The sequence below is a fragment of the Lucilia sericata genome, unplaced genomic scaffold (genome assembly GCF_015586225.1).
Source record: "Lucilia sericata isolate MDLA Ls3-8-SP2 unplaced genomic scaffold, ASM1558622v1 Contig001286F_arrow, whole genome shotgun sequence".
Lineage (NCBI taxonomy): Eukaryota > Metazoa > Arthropoda > Insecta > Diptera > Calliphoridae > Lucilia > Lucilia sericata.
Genome location: NW_023995236.1, coordinates 50,705 through 63,692, shown reverse-complemented (window position 1 = coordinate 63,692; position 12,988 = coordinate 50,705). Strand labels below are relative to the sequence as shown.

The 12,988-nt window shown below is 24.5% G+C and overlaps 1 protein-coding gene across 1 annotated transcript; it reads left to right on the top strand.

Moving 5' to 3' along the window:
- The first annotated feature begins 951 nt into the window (after positions 1–951).
- Positions 952–4,143, top strand: LOC119610837 (BTB/POZ domain-containing protein 9). Its single transcript, XM_037966224.1, has 5 exons — positions 952–1,364; positions 1,446–1,930; positions 1,991–2,098; positions 2,356–3,118; positions 3,184–4,143. Exons 1-5 carry the CDS (start codon positions 1,286–1,288, stop codon positions 3,633–3,635), a joined length of 1,887 nt encoding a protein of 628 aa, XP_037822152.1. The 5' UTR covers positions 952–1,285; the 3' UTR covers positions 3,636–4,143.
- The last annotated feature ends 8,845 nt before the right edge of the window (positions 4,144–12,988 follow it).

Below are 12,988 nucleotides of genomic sequence, written 5' to 3'. Positions count from 1 at the left end.
CATTTTTATTGAATGAAATAAGGAAGGTTGGCAATGCCGGTTAGCCGTAAATATGTGTTTATATTAAGTTGATAATGCCGTGCATGTAAACTACGAAAAGCAGATAAATATGTTGTAGTTATTGTTTTAAAAATATTGCTTGTTAAACTTTCACGTTAATTGCAATTTATAAATTTTCTTACTTTTCCACTAGTTAGTTAGTTAGTCAGTCAGGTCAGTTAGTTAGTTAGTTAGTTAGTTAGTTAGTTCGTTAGTTAGTTAGTTAGTTAGTTAGTTAGTTAGTTAGTTAGTTAGTTAGTTAGTTAGTTAGTTAGTTAGTTAGTTAGTTAGTTAGTTAGTTAGTTAGTTAGTTAGTTAGTTAGTTAGTTAGTTAGTTAGTTAGTTAGTTAGTTAGTTAGTTAGTTAGTTAGTTAGTTAGTTAGTTAGTTAGTTAGTTAGTTAGTTAGTTAGTTAGTTAGTTAGTTAGTTAGTTAGTTAGTTAGTTAGTTAGTTAGTTAGTTAGTTAGTTAGTTAGTTAGTTAGTTAGTTAGTTAGTTAGTTAGTTAGTTAGTTAGTTAGTTAGTTAGTTAGTTAGTTAGTTAGTTAGTTAGTTAGTTAGTTAGTTAGTTAGTTAGTTAGTTAGTTAGTTAGTTAGTTAGTTAGTTAGTTAGTTAGTTAGTTAGTTAGTTAGTTAGTTAGTTAGTTAGTTAGTTAGTTAGTTAGTTAGTTAGTTAGTTAGTTAGTTAGTTAGTTAGTTAGTTAGTTAGTTAGTTAGTTAGTTAGTTAGTTAGTAGTTAGTTAGTTAAGTTAGGAAAGAAATTAAATTTTTCTTCGTTTAAAAATAATATTTGAATGTTTATTTTTTTTAATTTTTTCTTTTACAGTGTAAATAGAACTATTTCTTTAATCTGGCAACAATTTCCCATAAGTATTTTTTTATGGCAACATCTTTTACTTTCCAATAAAACACAAAATGCAAAATTCTACAAATTCCATTCCAGCGCAAAAATTGGTAGAATTAGATAAAAACAGTTTTACCGGAATAATTTTGATCAAAATCGGGCCAAATCTATTAAAAACCTAATAAATAATAAACAATAAGATTATGAAAACTACATAAACAACTAAAGACAATAAAACAAACATCAAAAACAGGGAAGTGTATAGAAAAAAGAAGAACTAAAGACAAAACAAAAAGAAAATTAGATAAGAAAAAATACAGAAAAATTTAAGGCAAAACATATTCGAAACAAAATAAATTTTAATTGCATGTTGGTAAAATTAAATTTACGAAATATTTTTGGACATGAGTAGCCAAAGTCATCGTAAAATGTCTGGCATACGTTTGCCAAATAAACCACGAACTGATGAAATAGAACTTACAGGTAATGTCACAGCTAAACAAATACATTTTCTTGTATACATTTTTTCATTGCGCTCTGTGTGTCTGGTTGTTTTTCTTCTAGAACTTTTTTCCGCCCAAATGGCTCAACTTTGCTTAAATGACGATTACTCTGATGTCGCCTTTATTGTGGAAAATCAAAGGCTGCCCGCCCATCGCGTAATGTTGGCTGCTCGCAGTGAATACTTTCGTGCCCTTTTGTATGGTGGCCTCTCTGAATCGAAACAGTCGGAAATACATCTTAAGGTGCCTGTAGATGCTTTTAAGGCTTTACTGCGTTATATTTACTCCGGTCACTTGTCGCTAACACAAATGGATGAAGATAACATATTAGATACATTGGGTTTGGCCAATCAATATGGTCTCTCCGAATTGGAATTGGCTATATCTGATTATTTGCGCCAATATTTGGCCTTGTCAAATGTTTGTGCTATTTTGGATGCTGCACGTCTTTATAATTTAGAGAAATTGACCAGAGTTTGTTTGACATTTATGGATCGTAATGCTGCCGATATATTACAACATGAATCTTTTAAGAATTTATCAAAAGTATGAATTTCACAGTTAATAGTTTTGTTTATTTTTAATTGTTGTTTGTATTTGTTTTAGGAATCTCTAGAAGAGGTATTGAGACGCGATTCTTTTTTTGCTCCCGAAGTACAGATATTTGTAGCCGTATGGGAGTGGTGCAAGCACAATAAAAATGTTGATATACAGGTAAGTGGATTTTTACAAAAAGGCAATTTAAAGAAAATTGTTCGAAACATTTTTTTATACAAAGAAAATTTAACAAAAATTTTATATAAAAAGAAAATTTTAGGAATAGTTTCCAGAAAAAGGAAATTTAACAAAAATTTTCTATAAAGAGATAATTTAACGAAAATTTCTATAAAAAGGAAATTTAAACGAAAATTTTCTACAAAAAAATGTTCGAATTTATCTAAAAAAATATACATTTTTTTATAATTTTTCAGTCTGTCGTATCTTATGTACGCCTACCACTCATGAATCTCGAACATCTACTACAAGTTGTACGTCCATCAGGCATCTTAGAACCCGATAAGCTTCTAGACGCCATAGAAGAACAAAATACATCAAAATATTTACCTTATCGGGCTGCCTTGTGGCCGGAGGAAAATGTAGCGACTGCAAAATTTGTATCACGTACCATACAGGGAGAATGCCGTGCAGAGCTTCTAAATGGCGATGTTACCACATATGACATGGAAAAGGGTTATACACGTCACTGCATTACAGATACCAACGATAGCGGTATTACTGTAGAACTGGGCACTGCTTGTATAATAAATCACATCAAGATACTGCTTTGGGATCGTGATAATCGTGCTTATTCATATTTCATTGAAGTTTCTGCCAATCAAATACAATGGGATCGTGTTATTGACTATTCCCAATATCACTGCCGTTCATGGCAATTTTTATATTTTCAAGCTCGGCCGGTGCGTTATATTAAATTGGTGGGCACACATAATACCGTAAATAAAGTATTTCATGTGGTGGCTTTAGAGGCCATGTACACTACAAATCTACCGAAAGTAATTAATGGCATTGTTGCGCCCACAGCAAATGTGGCCACCATTGAAATGAGTGCAGTAGTGGTGGATGGTGTTAGCCGCACTAGGAATGCTTTAATTAATGGCAATTATATTGACTATGATTGGGATTCGGGTTATACTTGTCATCAACTGGATAGCGGTGAAATTTTAGTGCGTTTGGGTATGTTAATGTGTGCTATATTTAAATAATTTAAATATTAAATAACTTTTGTTAACTTTTTAAAGGACAACCCTATATAATTGGTTCAATGCGTTTATTGCTATGGGATTGTGATGATCGCAACTACAGTTTTTATATTGAAACTTCAACAAATCGCAAAGATTGGGTTATGGTAGTAGATAAACGTAATGAAAAAGCCCGATCATGGCAAAACTTTTCATTTAATCCCCTACCAGTCGTATTTATACGCATAGTGGGTACACGTAATACCGCCAATGAAATCTTTCATTGTGTCCACTTGGAATGTCCGTCACAGGATCCGAATTTTATACTTATTGAAAAAGAAAAACAACGTGCTGTAGAAGAACGTAAACAACAACATAAACTTGCCGATAATCAACCCAGTTCAAGCAGAGAAAATACGCCACGCCTGAATTTAAATTTAGACCAAGCGCCGCAAGTAGAAGAAGGTGTACTCGTCCAACTTGACAATAGTTATTTAGAAGAAAACAACTAAGTATTATTATTACGTGAACATTAAAAATGAAGAAATACGAATATAAAAATACCAAATAATATCTCCAAAAAGATTTTATTTTAGTAATTAGCTTGTTTATAAAGTTTATATATTTAAAAGAATCAAATCTTAAGCAATAGTATTTGTAAATTTTTGTCAGCATGATTTACAAAATTAATTAAAGCAATATTTTTTTTGTTTTCTAATGGACGCTCGATTTAAATTAAAAAATAATTGACATTTAAGATGTAAATTTTTCAAAATCAATTTTGTCTAGCAGTTAAACTGTTAGATTAAATGTTTTCTCTGATTTTGTTGTAAAAGGTACAAATTTGATAAATACACTTGTTTGCATGCTTATCATTATTGCTTATTGTGTAAAGCTAATAATTCTTTAACATTCACACTTAAAAAATATTATATTTTGCTTAATTTATATTATTATTAAACATTATAAATTAACCCATTTACACAGTTCTTTTTTTTTTTTTGCTAAAAATAAACAAAATTTTTATGAAATATGTATTTAATGTCTGTGTATATTTTTTTTAGGTATTAAGGACGTCTAATCTAGAGTTTTAGCTGAATATTGTGGCTAAAAGTTGATTTTTAAGACTCCAATATTAAGTTTACGAGTACATTTTACTCTAAACAAACACTTTTAACCAGTTATCCATTTTTGTTCTTAATAAAATTTTGGTGAATAAAAATACTACTATTCTGATCTTAATTAAAGATCAATTAATATTACTCTCAATGCTATTTGACTATTATCATCAATTCTATTTTGTGTATAAAATATCGTTTCATTAAATTGTAACATACTACATATGAGCAAATCTATTTCAAGGCAATTGTGTTCTGTACACAAACTTACCTTAAATGGCACAGCTGGTGTCTCATCCTAGTTTGCTTAAAAACACACGCAAAACGATAACTTTTTTGTTTTTTGCTTTATTTTTGTGTCAGTTTTTATTTACGCGCTTGATAGCTCAAGGAAAACTATTTACTTGACCTCACTCTATGGTTAGTTTGACGTACAATATGTGTGTTCCATTTAAAAACAAACAACATCTTTGGGGGATACATAAATAAACATAGAAAAATTTAAGAGTGTGATTGCTTTTTGGTCTTTTCACGCTATCTTCTTTTCTTCTACATATTGTAGCAAAATCGAAAGTCAATATTTACACAGATTGGTTAAAGCACTTCGTAAATATTATAAAAAATTTCTATCTAAGTATGAGAATATTCTTCAAAATGATAAATGTTCTACTAAATTCAAAGTTAAAATAACAAGGAGAAGAATAAGAAAATTATATAAAAATTAATCATATAAGTAATTTATCATCGCGCCAGGATATGTGGAAAAATATCCATACATATGCTAATTCATTTACATTTTGAAATGATAAACCTCAAAAATATTCAGTTTTTACTCTGTTTGCTATTATTCAGAACACAAAAATAAACTCACGTAGTGAATAAGTTTTTCATTGTAATAGAAAATGATTTAGGTTAATCTTGATAATTTAATATACAATACAGTTTTACCTTTTCACTAACCATTTGGTGTTTATTTTACCACATAGAAACTACAGAAACTAAGGGAAGAAAAAAAGTAAAAGTGGGCGTTATTAACCTTCTAACACATTCAGTGAACAGTTGAAAAACTCACATTAACTTAAACTTATACAATGAAAATTCTAGGTGTAAATAAATTTGTTCGTTCAGCTGCATAAATGTTGAGGTAGGCTTTTTTGTATCTACTTGGCTTAAGGCTAATCATTTATAATATACACTCACCTCCATACATATCCACTTGGATATTATTTTATGGCCTATAAACTCAATGGATATGCTTATTAAATATGCAAAGAGTGTTTTGTATGAAATTTTATAGGGTACGAAAGAATTTGGTTGTGAACCCTAAGGTGAATATGTCAAAAGTTTTAACTGTTTCATATCTGCTATATCTTAAATAGGTGCAAATCATGAAAAAATGCTAAAATTACAATAAAAGCTATTAAGTTGAAAATTATGAAATATGTTTATCTTTGTGATTTCGAAAAAAATTTAAACGATAAAAGTGATAATTATACATTATTTTGAATGTTTATAATTAATGGATTTTCATTATCAGTAATAACACTTAAACAATATTTGCAAATAAGGGCTATAAACACAACAACTCAATTACAATATCCGAAAATTTATCGAAAATTCTCTAGCTAAACAGAATTTTTAGATTTTTTTAATTAAAGAAATAAATTTATCATAAAACAAATAATATTCCTTAAAAAAAAATTTTACCAAAATTTTCTATAAAAAATATTGAGATTTTTTTTATCAAAAAGATTTTAATCGAAATTTTTCGAAAACTTTCTTTAAAAAAGATGAAAATATTTTTTATAAATAAGAAAATTTTCTATAGAAAAGAAAATTTATCTTAAATATTCTATGAAAAGAAATTTGTCTTCAATTTTAATTTTCTATAGGAAGAAAATTTATCGAAAATTTTCTATAGGAAGAAAATTTGATGGAAAATTTTCTAAAGAAAGAAATTTGATGGAAAATTTTCTAAAAAAAGAAATTTGATGGAAAATTTTCTAAAGAAAGAAATTTGATGGAAAATTTTCTAAAGGAAGAAATTTGATGGAAAATTTTCTAAAGAAAGAAATTTGATGGAAAATTTTCTAGAGAAAGAAATTTGATGGAAAATTTTCTAAAGAAAGAAATTTGATGGAAAATTTTCTAAAGAAAGAAATTTGATGGAAAATTTTCTAAAGAAAGAAAATTTGTCGAAAATTTTCTAAAGAAAGAAAATTTGTCAAAAATTTTCTAAAGAAAGAAAATTTATAAAGAAAGAAAATTGATGGAAAATTTTCTAAAGAAAGAAAATTTATCGAAAATTTTCAAAAAGCAAGTTTATAAAAAATTTTCTATAAGAACGCAAATTTATCGAAAATTTTCTATAAGAAAGCAGATTTATCGAAAATTTTCTAAAGAAAGCTAATTTATCGAAAATTTTTTAAAGAAAGAAAATTTATCGAAAATTTTCTAAAGAAAGAAAATTTATCGAAAATTTTCTAAAGAAAGAAAATTTATCGAAAATTTTCTAAAGAAAGAAAATTTATCAAAAATTATCCAAAGAAAGAAAATTTATCGAAAATTTTCCAAAGAAAGAAAATTTATCGAAAATTTTCCAAAGAAAGAATATTTATCGAAAATTTTCCAAAGAAAGAAAATTTATCGAAAATGTTCCAAAGAAAGAAAATTTATCGAAAATTTTCCAAAGAAAAAAAATTTATCGAAAATGTTCCAAAGAAAGAAAATTTATCGAAAATTTTCCAAAGAAAGAAAATTTATCAAAAATTTTCCAAAGAAAGAATATTTATCGAAAATTTTCCAAAGAAAGAAAATTTATCGAAAATGTTCCAAAGAAAGAAAATTTATCGAAAATTTTCCAAAGAAAAAAAATTTATCGAAAATGTTCCAAAGAAAGAAAATTTATCGAAAATTTTCCAAAGAAAGAAAATTTATCGAAAATTTTTCCTAAGAAAGAAAAATTATCAAGAATTTTCTATTAAAAGAAAAATTATCAAAAATAAATAGGAAATTTTCAGAAACTTCAGATTTTACATGAATTTATACAAAATTTCTGAGATTGTTACAAAAAGAAGCAAATTTTTTTTCAAATACTTTTCTATTTTCAGGTTTAACCACAAACAATTTTTAGTTATTAGTGAAATACGCACGCATTCAAACAAACAAAAAAATATTCCTTAAAAAAAATTTTACCAAAATTTTCTATAAAAAATATTGAGATTTTTTTTATCAAAAAGATTTCAATCGAAATTTTTCTATAAAAAGAACATGTTTGGAAAACTTTCTTTAAAAAAGATGAAAATATTTTTTATAAATAAGAAAATTTTCTATAGAAAAGAAAATTTATCTTAAATATTCTATGAAAAGAAATTTGTCTTCAATTTTAATTTTCTATAGGAAGAAAATTTATCGAAAATTTTCTATAGGAAGAAAATTTATCGAAAATTTTCTATAGGAAGAAAATTTGATGGAAAATTTTCTAAAGAAAGAAATTTGATGGAAAATTTTCTAAAAAAAGAAATTTGATGGAAAATTTTCTAAAGAAAGAAATTTGATGGAAAATTTTCTAAAGGAAGAAATTTGATGGAAAATTTTCTAAAGAAAGAAATTTGATGGAAAATTTTCTAGAGAAAGAAATTTGATGGAAAATTTTCTAAAGAAAGAAATTTGATGGAAAATTTTCTAAAGAAAGAAATTTGATGGAAAATTTTCTAAAGAAAGAAATTTGATGGAAAATTTTCTAAAGAAAGAAAATTTGTCGAAAATTTTCTAAAGAAAGAAAATTTGTCAAAAATTTTCTAAAGAAAGAAAATTGATGGAAAATTTTCTAAAGAAAGAAAATTGATGGAAAATTTTCTAAAGAAAGAAAATTTATCGAAAATTTTCAAAAAGCAAGTTTATAAAAAATTTTCTATAAGAACGCAAATTTATCGAAAATTTTCTATAAGAAAGCAGATTTATCGAAAATTTTCTAAAGAAAGCAAATTTATCGAAAATTTTTTAAAGAAAGAAAATTTATCGAAAATTTTCTAAAGAAAGAAAATTTATCGAAAATTTTCGAAAGAAAGAAAATTTATCGAAAATTTTCGAAAGAAAGAAAATTTATCAAAAATTTTCCAAAGAAAGAAAATTTATCGAAAATTTTCCAAAGAAAGAAAATTTATCGAAAATTTTCCAAAGAAAGAAAATTTATCGAAAATGTTCCAAAGAAAGAAAATTTATCGAAAATTTTCCAAAGAAAGAAAATTTATCGAAAATTTTCCAAAGAAAGAAAATTTATCGAAAATTTTCTATTAAAAGAAAAATTATCAAAAATAAATAGGAAATTTTCAGAAACTTCAGATTTTACATGAATTTATACAAAATTTCTGAGATTGTTACAAAAAGAAGCAAAATTTTTTTCAAATACTATTTTCAGGTTTAACCACAAACAATTTTTAGTTATTAGTGAAATACGTACGCATTCAACAAAAGAGCAACTTTAATTGAACAAAAGAGCAACTTTAATTAAATAAACATGTGTCAGGTTTATTTAACATTAATTTAATTTCCTTGTGATTATTTCAGTTGATTCTATTATTGCACCATTTTATAAAATTACTATATGTGCTGTTATATTTATGATTTTTGTAATTTATTTTTGGGTTGCTCATGTTTTGTGCATTTAAAAGTGCACTTTTTTACTTCTCACCATTGTTTGCTTTGCCATTATATTCGTCGCAATGTTTTGAGTGTTCTAAACTTGTATTCACACCTTTAATTTCCGTTTATAATAAATGAATGTAGCATATGTTTGGGGATTGTATGTATTTATTTTGCTGCTGCCTGCCAAAGTTCAAAATGTGGAAAATTATTTCAGAGTTTTATGGCAAGTGAGTGTGTGTATGAGTTTATGGAGTTTTTAGTAGAACATTTCAGTTGAATACCATTTCCGTTTAATGTTTGTTATAAATTTTCCTTGCGCATTTTTTTGAACTTTAAAGTAAACGAGGGAATAAAGAAAAATTTTAAGTGGTAGATTTAGTATTATTTTAATAAGACACATTTTAAATAACTTTACTTAGATTTCTGAAACCATTTTGTTTTTAACCTTAATCCTTTTTTTCAGTCTTTTTCTTCTTCAAATGTCTTAAACAATTTACATTTGTTTTGTGTAAAATTGAACAATTTAATCTTGATTTAAATCTTTAAATCTAAAAATAGAAATCTTAACCGACAGAATAATACTTAAAGTGATTATTAAGTTAAAGTCTTTTTCTCTTTTTGTGGGACTTAAACGAACATGTACATTTTACAAGACATCTTGCATACACATGCATATGCACGAATAACTCTACACATTTAACATGGTACATCGGAAAGGCAAACAGAAAGTCACTTTACATTTTGAACTGGATGTTGCAGTAGACTTGCACTAATGCTTACACACCAAGTCACACACATAATACAAGTAGTTACCAAAATGTAACCCGAATTATCGGAAGGAAGTAAGCCAATGTGTTAGTTAGCAAATGCAGACAATGTAGCTGATAGATAGACTGACGGACGGACAGGCGGTCCAAACGCCCAAACGTCAGATAGTCACACACTAAAGGAAAGTGATGTTAAAGGCAAACTGAACAAAAGACTATTCCTAAACTACAAACATACATATGTGTGTAGCTGTGTAATACAAATACTAGGCCAATTCTACTTTAATTTGTGAGAAAGGGTTCTTTGAGATGAACTGTTTTAAAAAAGGTTAAAACTAAATTTCTAAAAAAATTTTTGGGAAATTCAAAAAAATTTTCGATAAATTTTCTTTTCTAAGAAAACCCTTTAAATTTTCTACTAAAAAATTCAAAGTTAATTTTTGTTTTTGTCTTTTTATAGAAAATTATCCACAAATTTTCTTTTTATAAAAAATTTTCAATAATTTTTTTATTATAAAAATTTTTCCACAAATTTTCTTTTTATAGCGAGTTTTACACAAGTTTTCTTTTTATAGAAAATTTTCCACAAATTTTCCTTTTATAAAAAAATTCTATAAATTTTCTTTTTATAAAAGAAAATCCTATAAGTTTTCTTTTTATAAAAAATTTTATATACATTTTCTATTGTAGAAAATTTTCACAAATTTTTTGTTATAGAAAATTTTCCACAAATTTTCTTCTTATAGAATATTTTTGTAAAGAATTTTCTTTTTATAGAAAATTTTCCACAAATTTTCTTCTTATAGAATATTTTTGTAAAGAATTTTCTTTTTATAGAAAATTTTCGATAAATTCTCTTTTTAAAGAAAATTTTCGATAAATTCTCTTTTTATAGAAAATTTTCGATAAATTCTCTTTTTATAGAAAATTTTCGATAAATTCTCTTTTTATAGAAAATTTTCGATAAATTCTCTTTTTATAGAAAATTTTCGATAAATTCTCTTTTTATAGAAAATTTTCGATAAATTCTCTTTTTATAGAAAATTTTCGATAAATTCTCTTCTTATATAAAATTTTCGATAAATTCTCTTCTTATAGAAAATTTTCGATAAATTCTCTTCTTATAGAAAATTTTCGATAAATTTTCTTTTTATAGTAAATTTTCGATAAATTCTCTTTTTATAGAAATTTTTCGATAAATTCTCTTTTTATAGAAAATTTTTCGATAAATTCTCTTTTTATAGTAAATTTTCGATAAATTCTCTTTTTATAGAAAATTTTCGATAAATTCTCTTTTTATAGAAAATTTTCGATAAATTCTCTTTTTATAGAAAATTTTCGATAAATTTTCTTTTTATAGAAAATTTTCGATAAATTCTGTTTTTATAGAAAATTTTCGATAAATTCTCTTTTTATAGAAAATTTTCGATAAATTCTCTTTTTATAGAAAATTTTCGATAAATTCTCTTTTTATAAAAAATTTTCGATAAATTCTCTTTTTATAAACATTTTTCGATAAATTCTCTTTTTATAGTAAATTTTCGATAAATTCTCTTTTTATAGAAAATTTTCGATAAATTCTCTTTTTATAGAAAATTTTCGATAAATTCTCTTTTTATAGAAAATTTTCGATAAATTCTCTTTTTATAGAAAATGTTCGATAAATTCTCTTTTTATAGAAAATGTTCGATAAATTCTCTTTTTATAAAAAATTTTCAATAAATTCTCTTTTTTATAAAAAAATTTCTATAAATTCTCTTTTTATAGAAAATTTTCGATAAATTTTCTTTTTATGAAGAATTTTCGATAAATTCTCTTTTTATAGAAATTTTTCGATAAATTCTCTTTTTATAGAAATTTTTCGATAAATTCTCTTTTTATAGAAATTTTTCGATAAATTTCCTTTTTATAGAAAATTTTTCGATAAATTCTCTTTTTATAAAAATTTTTCGATAAATTCTCTTTTTATAGTAAATTTTCGATAAATTCTCTTTTTATAGAAAATTTTCGATAAATTCTCTTTTTATAGAAATTTTTCGATAAATTCTCTTTTTATAGAAAATTTTTTGATAAATTCTCTTTTTATAGAAAATTTTTCGATAAATTCTCTTTTTGTAGAAAATTTTTCGATAAATTCTCTTTTTATAGAAAATTTTTCGATAAATTCTCTTTTTATAGAAAATTTTTCGATAAATTCTCTTTTTATAGAAAATTTTCGATAAATTCTCTTTTTATAGAAAATTTTTCGATAAATTCTCTTTTTATAGAAAATTTTCGATAAATTCTCTTTTTATAGAAAATTTTCGATAAATTCTCTTTTTACAGAAAATTTTCGATAAATTCTCTTTATATAGAAAATTTTCGATAGATTCTCTTTTTATAGAAAATCTTCGATAAATTCTCTTTTTATAGAAAATCTTCGATAAATTCTCTTTTTATAGAAAATCTTCGATAAATTCTCTTTTTATAGAAAATTTTCGATAAATTCTCTTTTTATAAAAAATTTTCAATAAATTCTCTTTTATAGAAAATTTTCAATAAATTCTCTTTTTTATAAAAAATTTTCTATAAATTCTCTTTTTATAGAAAATTTTCGATAAATTCTCTTTTTATAGAAAATATTCGATAAATTCTCTTTTTATAGAAAATTTTCGATAAATTCTCTTTTTATAGAAAATTTTCGATAAATTTTTTTTTATAGAAAATATTCGATAAATTCTCTTTTTATAGAAAATTTTCGTTAAATTCTTTTTTATAGAAAATTTTCAATAGATAATCTCATTTTAGGAAAATTTTCGTTAAATTTACCTTTTATAGAAAATTTTTCGATACATTTTTTTTTAACACAAAAATTTTCATTCATGTTTCTTTTAATAGGAAATTTTTAATAAACTTTCTTTTTTGACAAAATTATCGAAAAATTTTATTTTTATATAAATTTTCTTAAAATTTTTCTTTTTAAATAAAGTTTTATTTTTTAAAAATGTTTTTAAAAATAACCTTTACATTGTAAAGATCCTGTATTTAAATTGGCAAGAAAAACCAGTTCGTAAGGCACATTTTTCTCCTTATCCTTTCCAAGACCATTGCAATCATTGTGTGAGTGTAAGAAAAATAATGCAAAAGAAATTCAAAATATTCAACATTGCATAAAAACGATTGTACTTTAAGGTGTTCACACAAAAAATGGAAATCATTGTTAAGTTTCAAACATAAAATAACGAAAAAAATGAACAAAAAAATTGCAAAAAAAAGAAAATCTCGTAAAGATGAAAAAACGACAACACTTGTGTAAATAATAGTCAAAGTTTTGGTATAATCGTTAGAATTTAA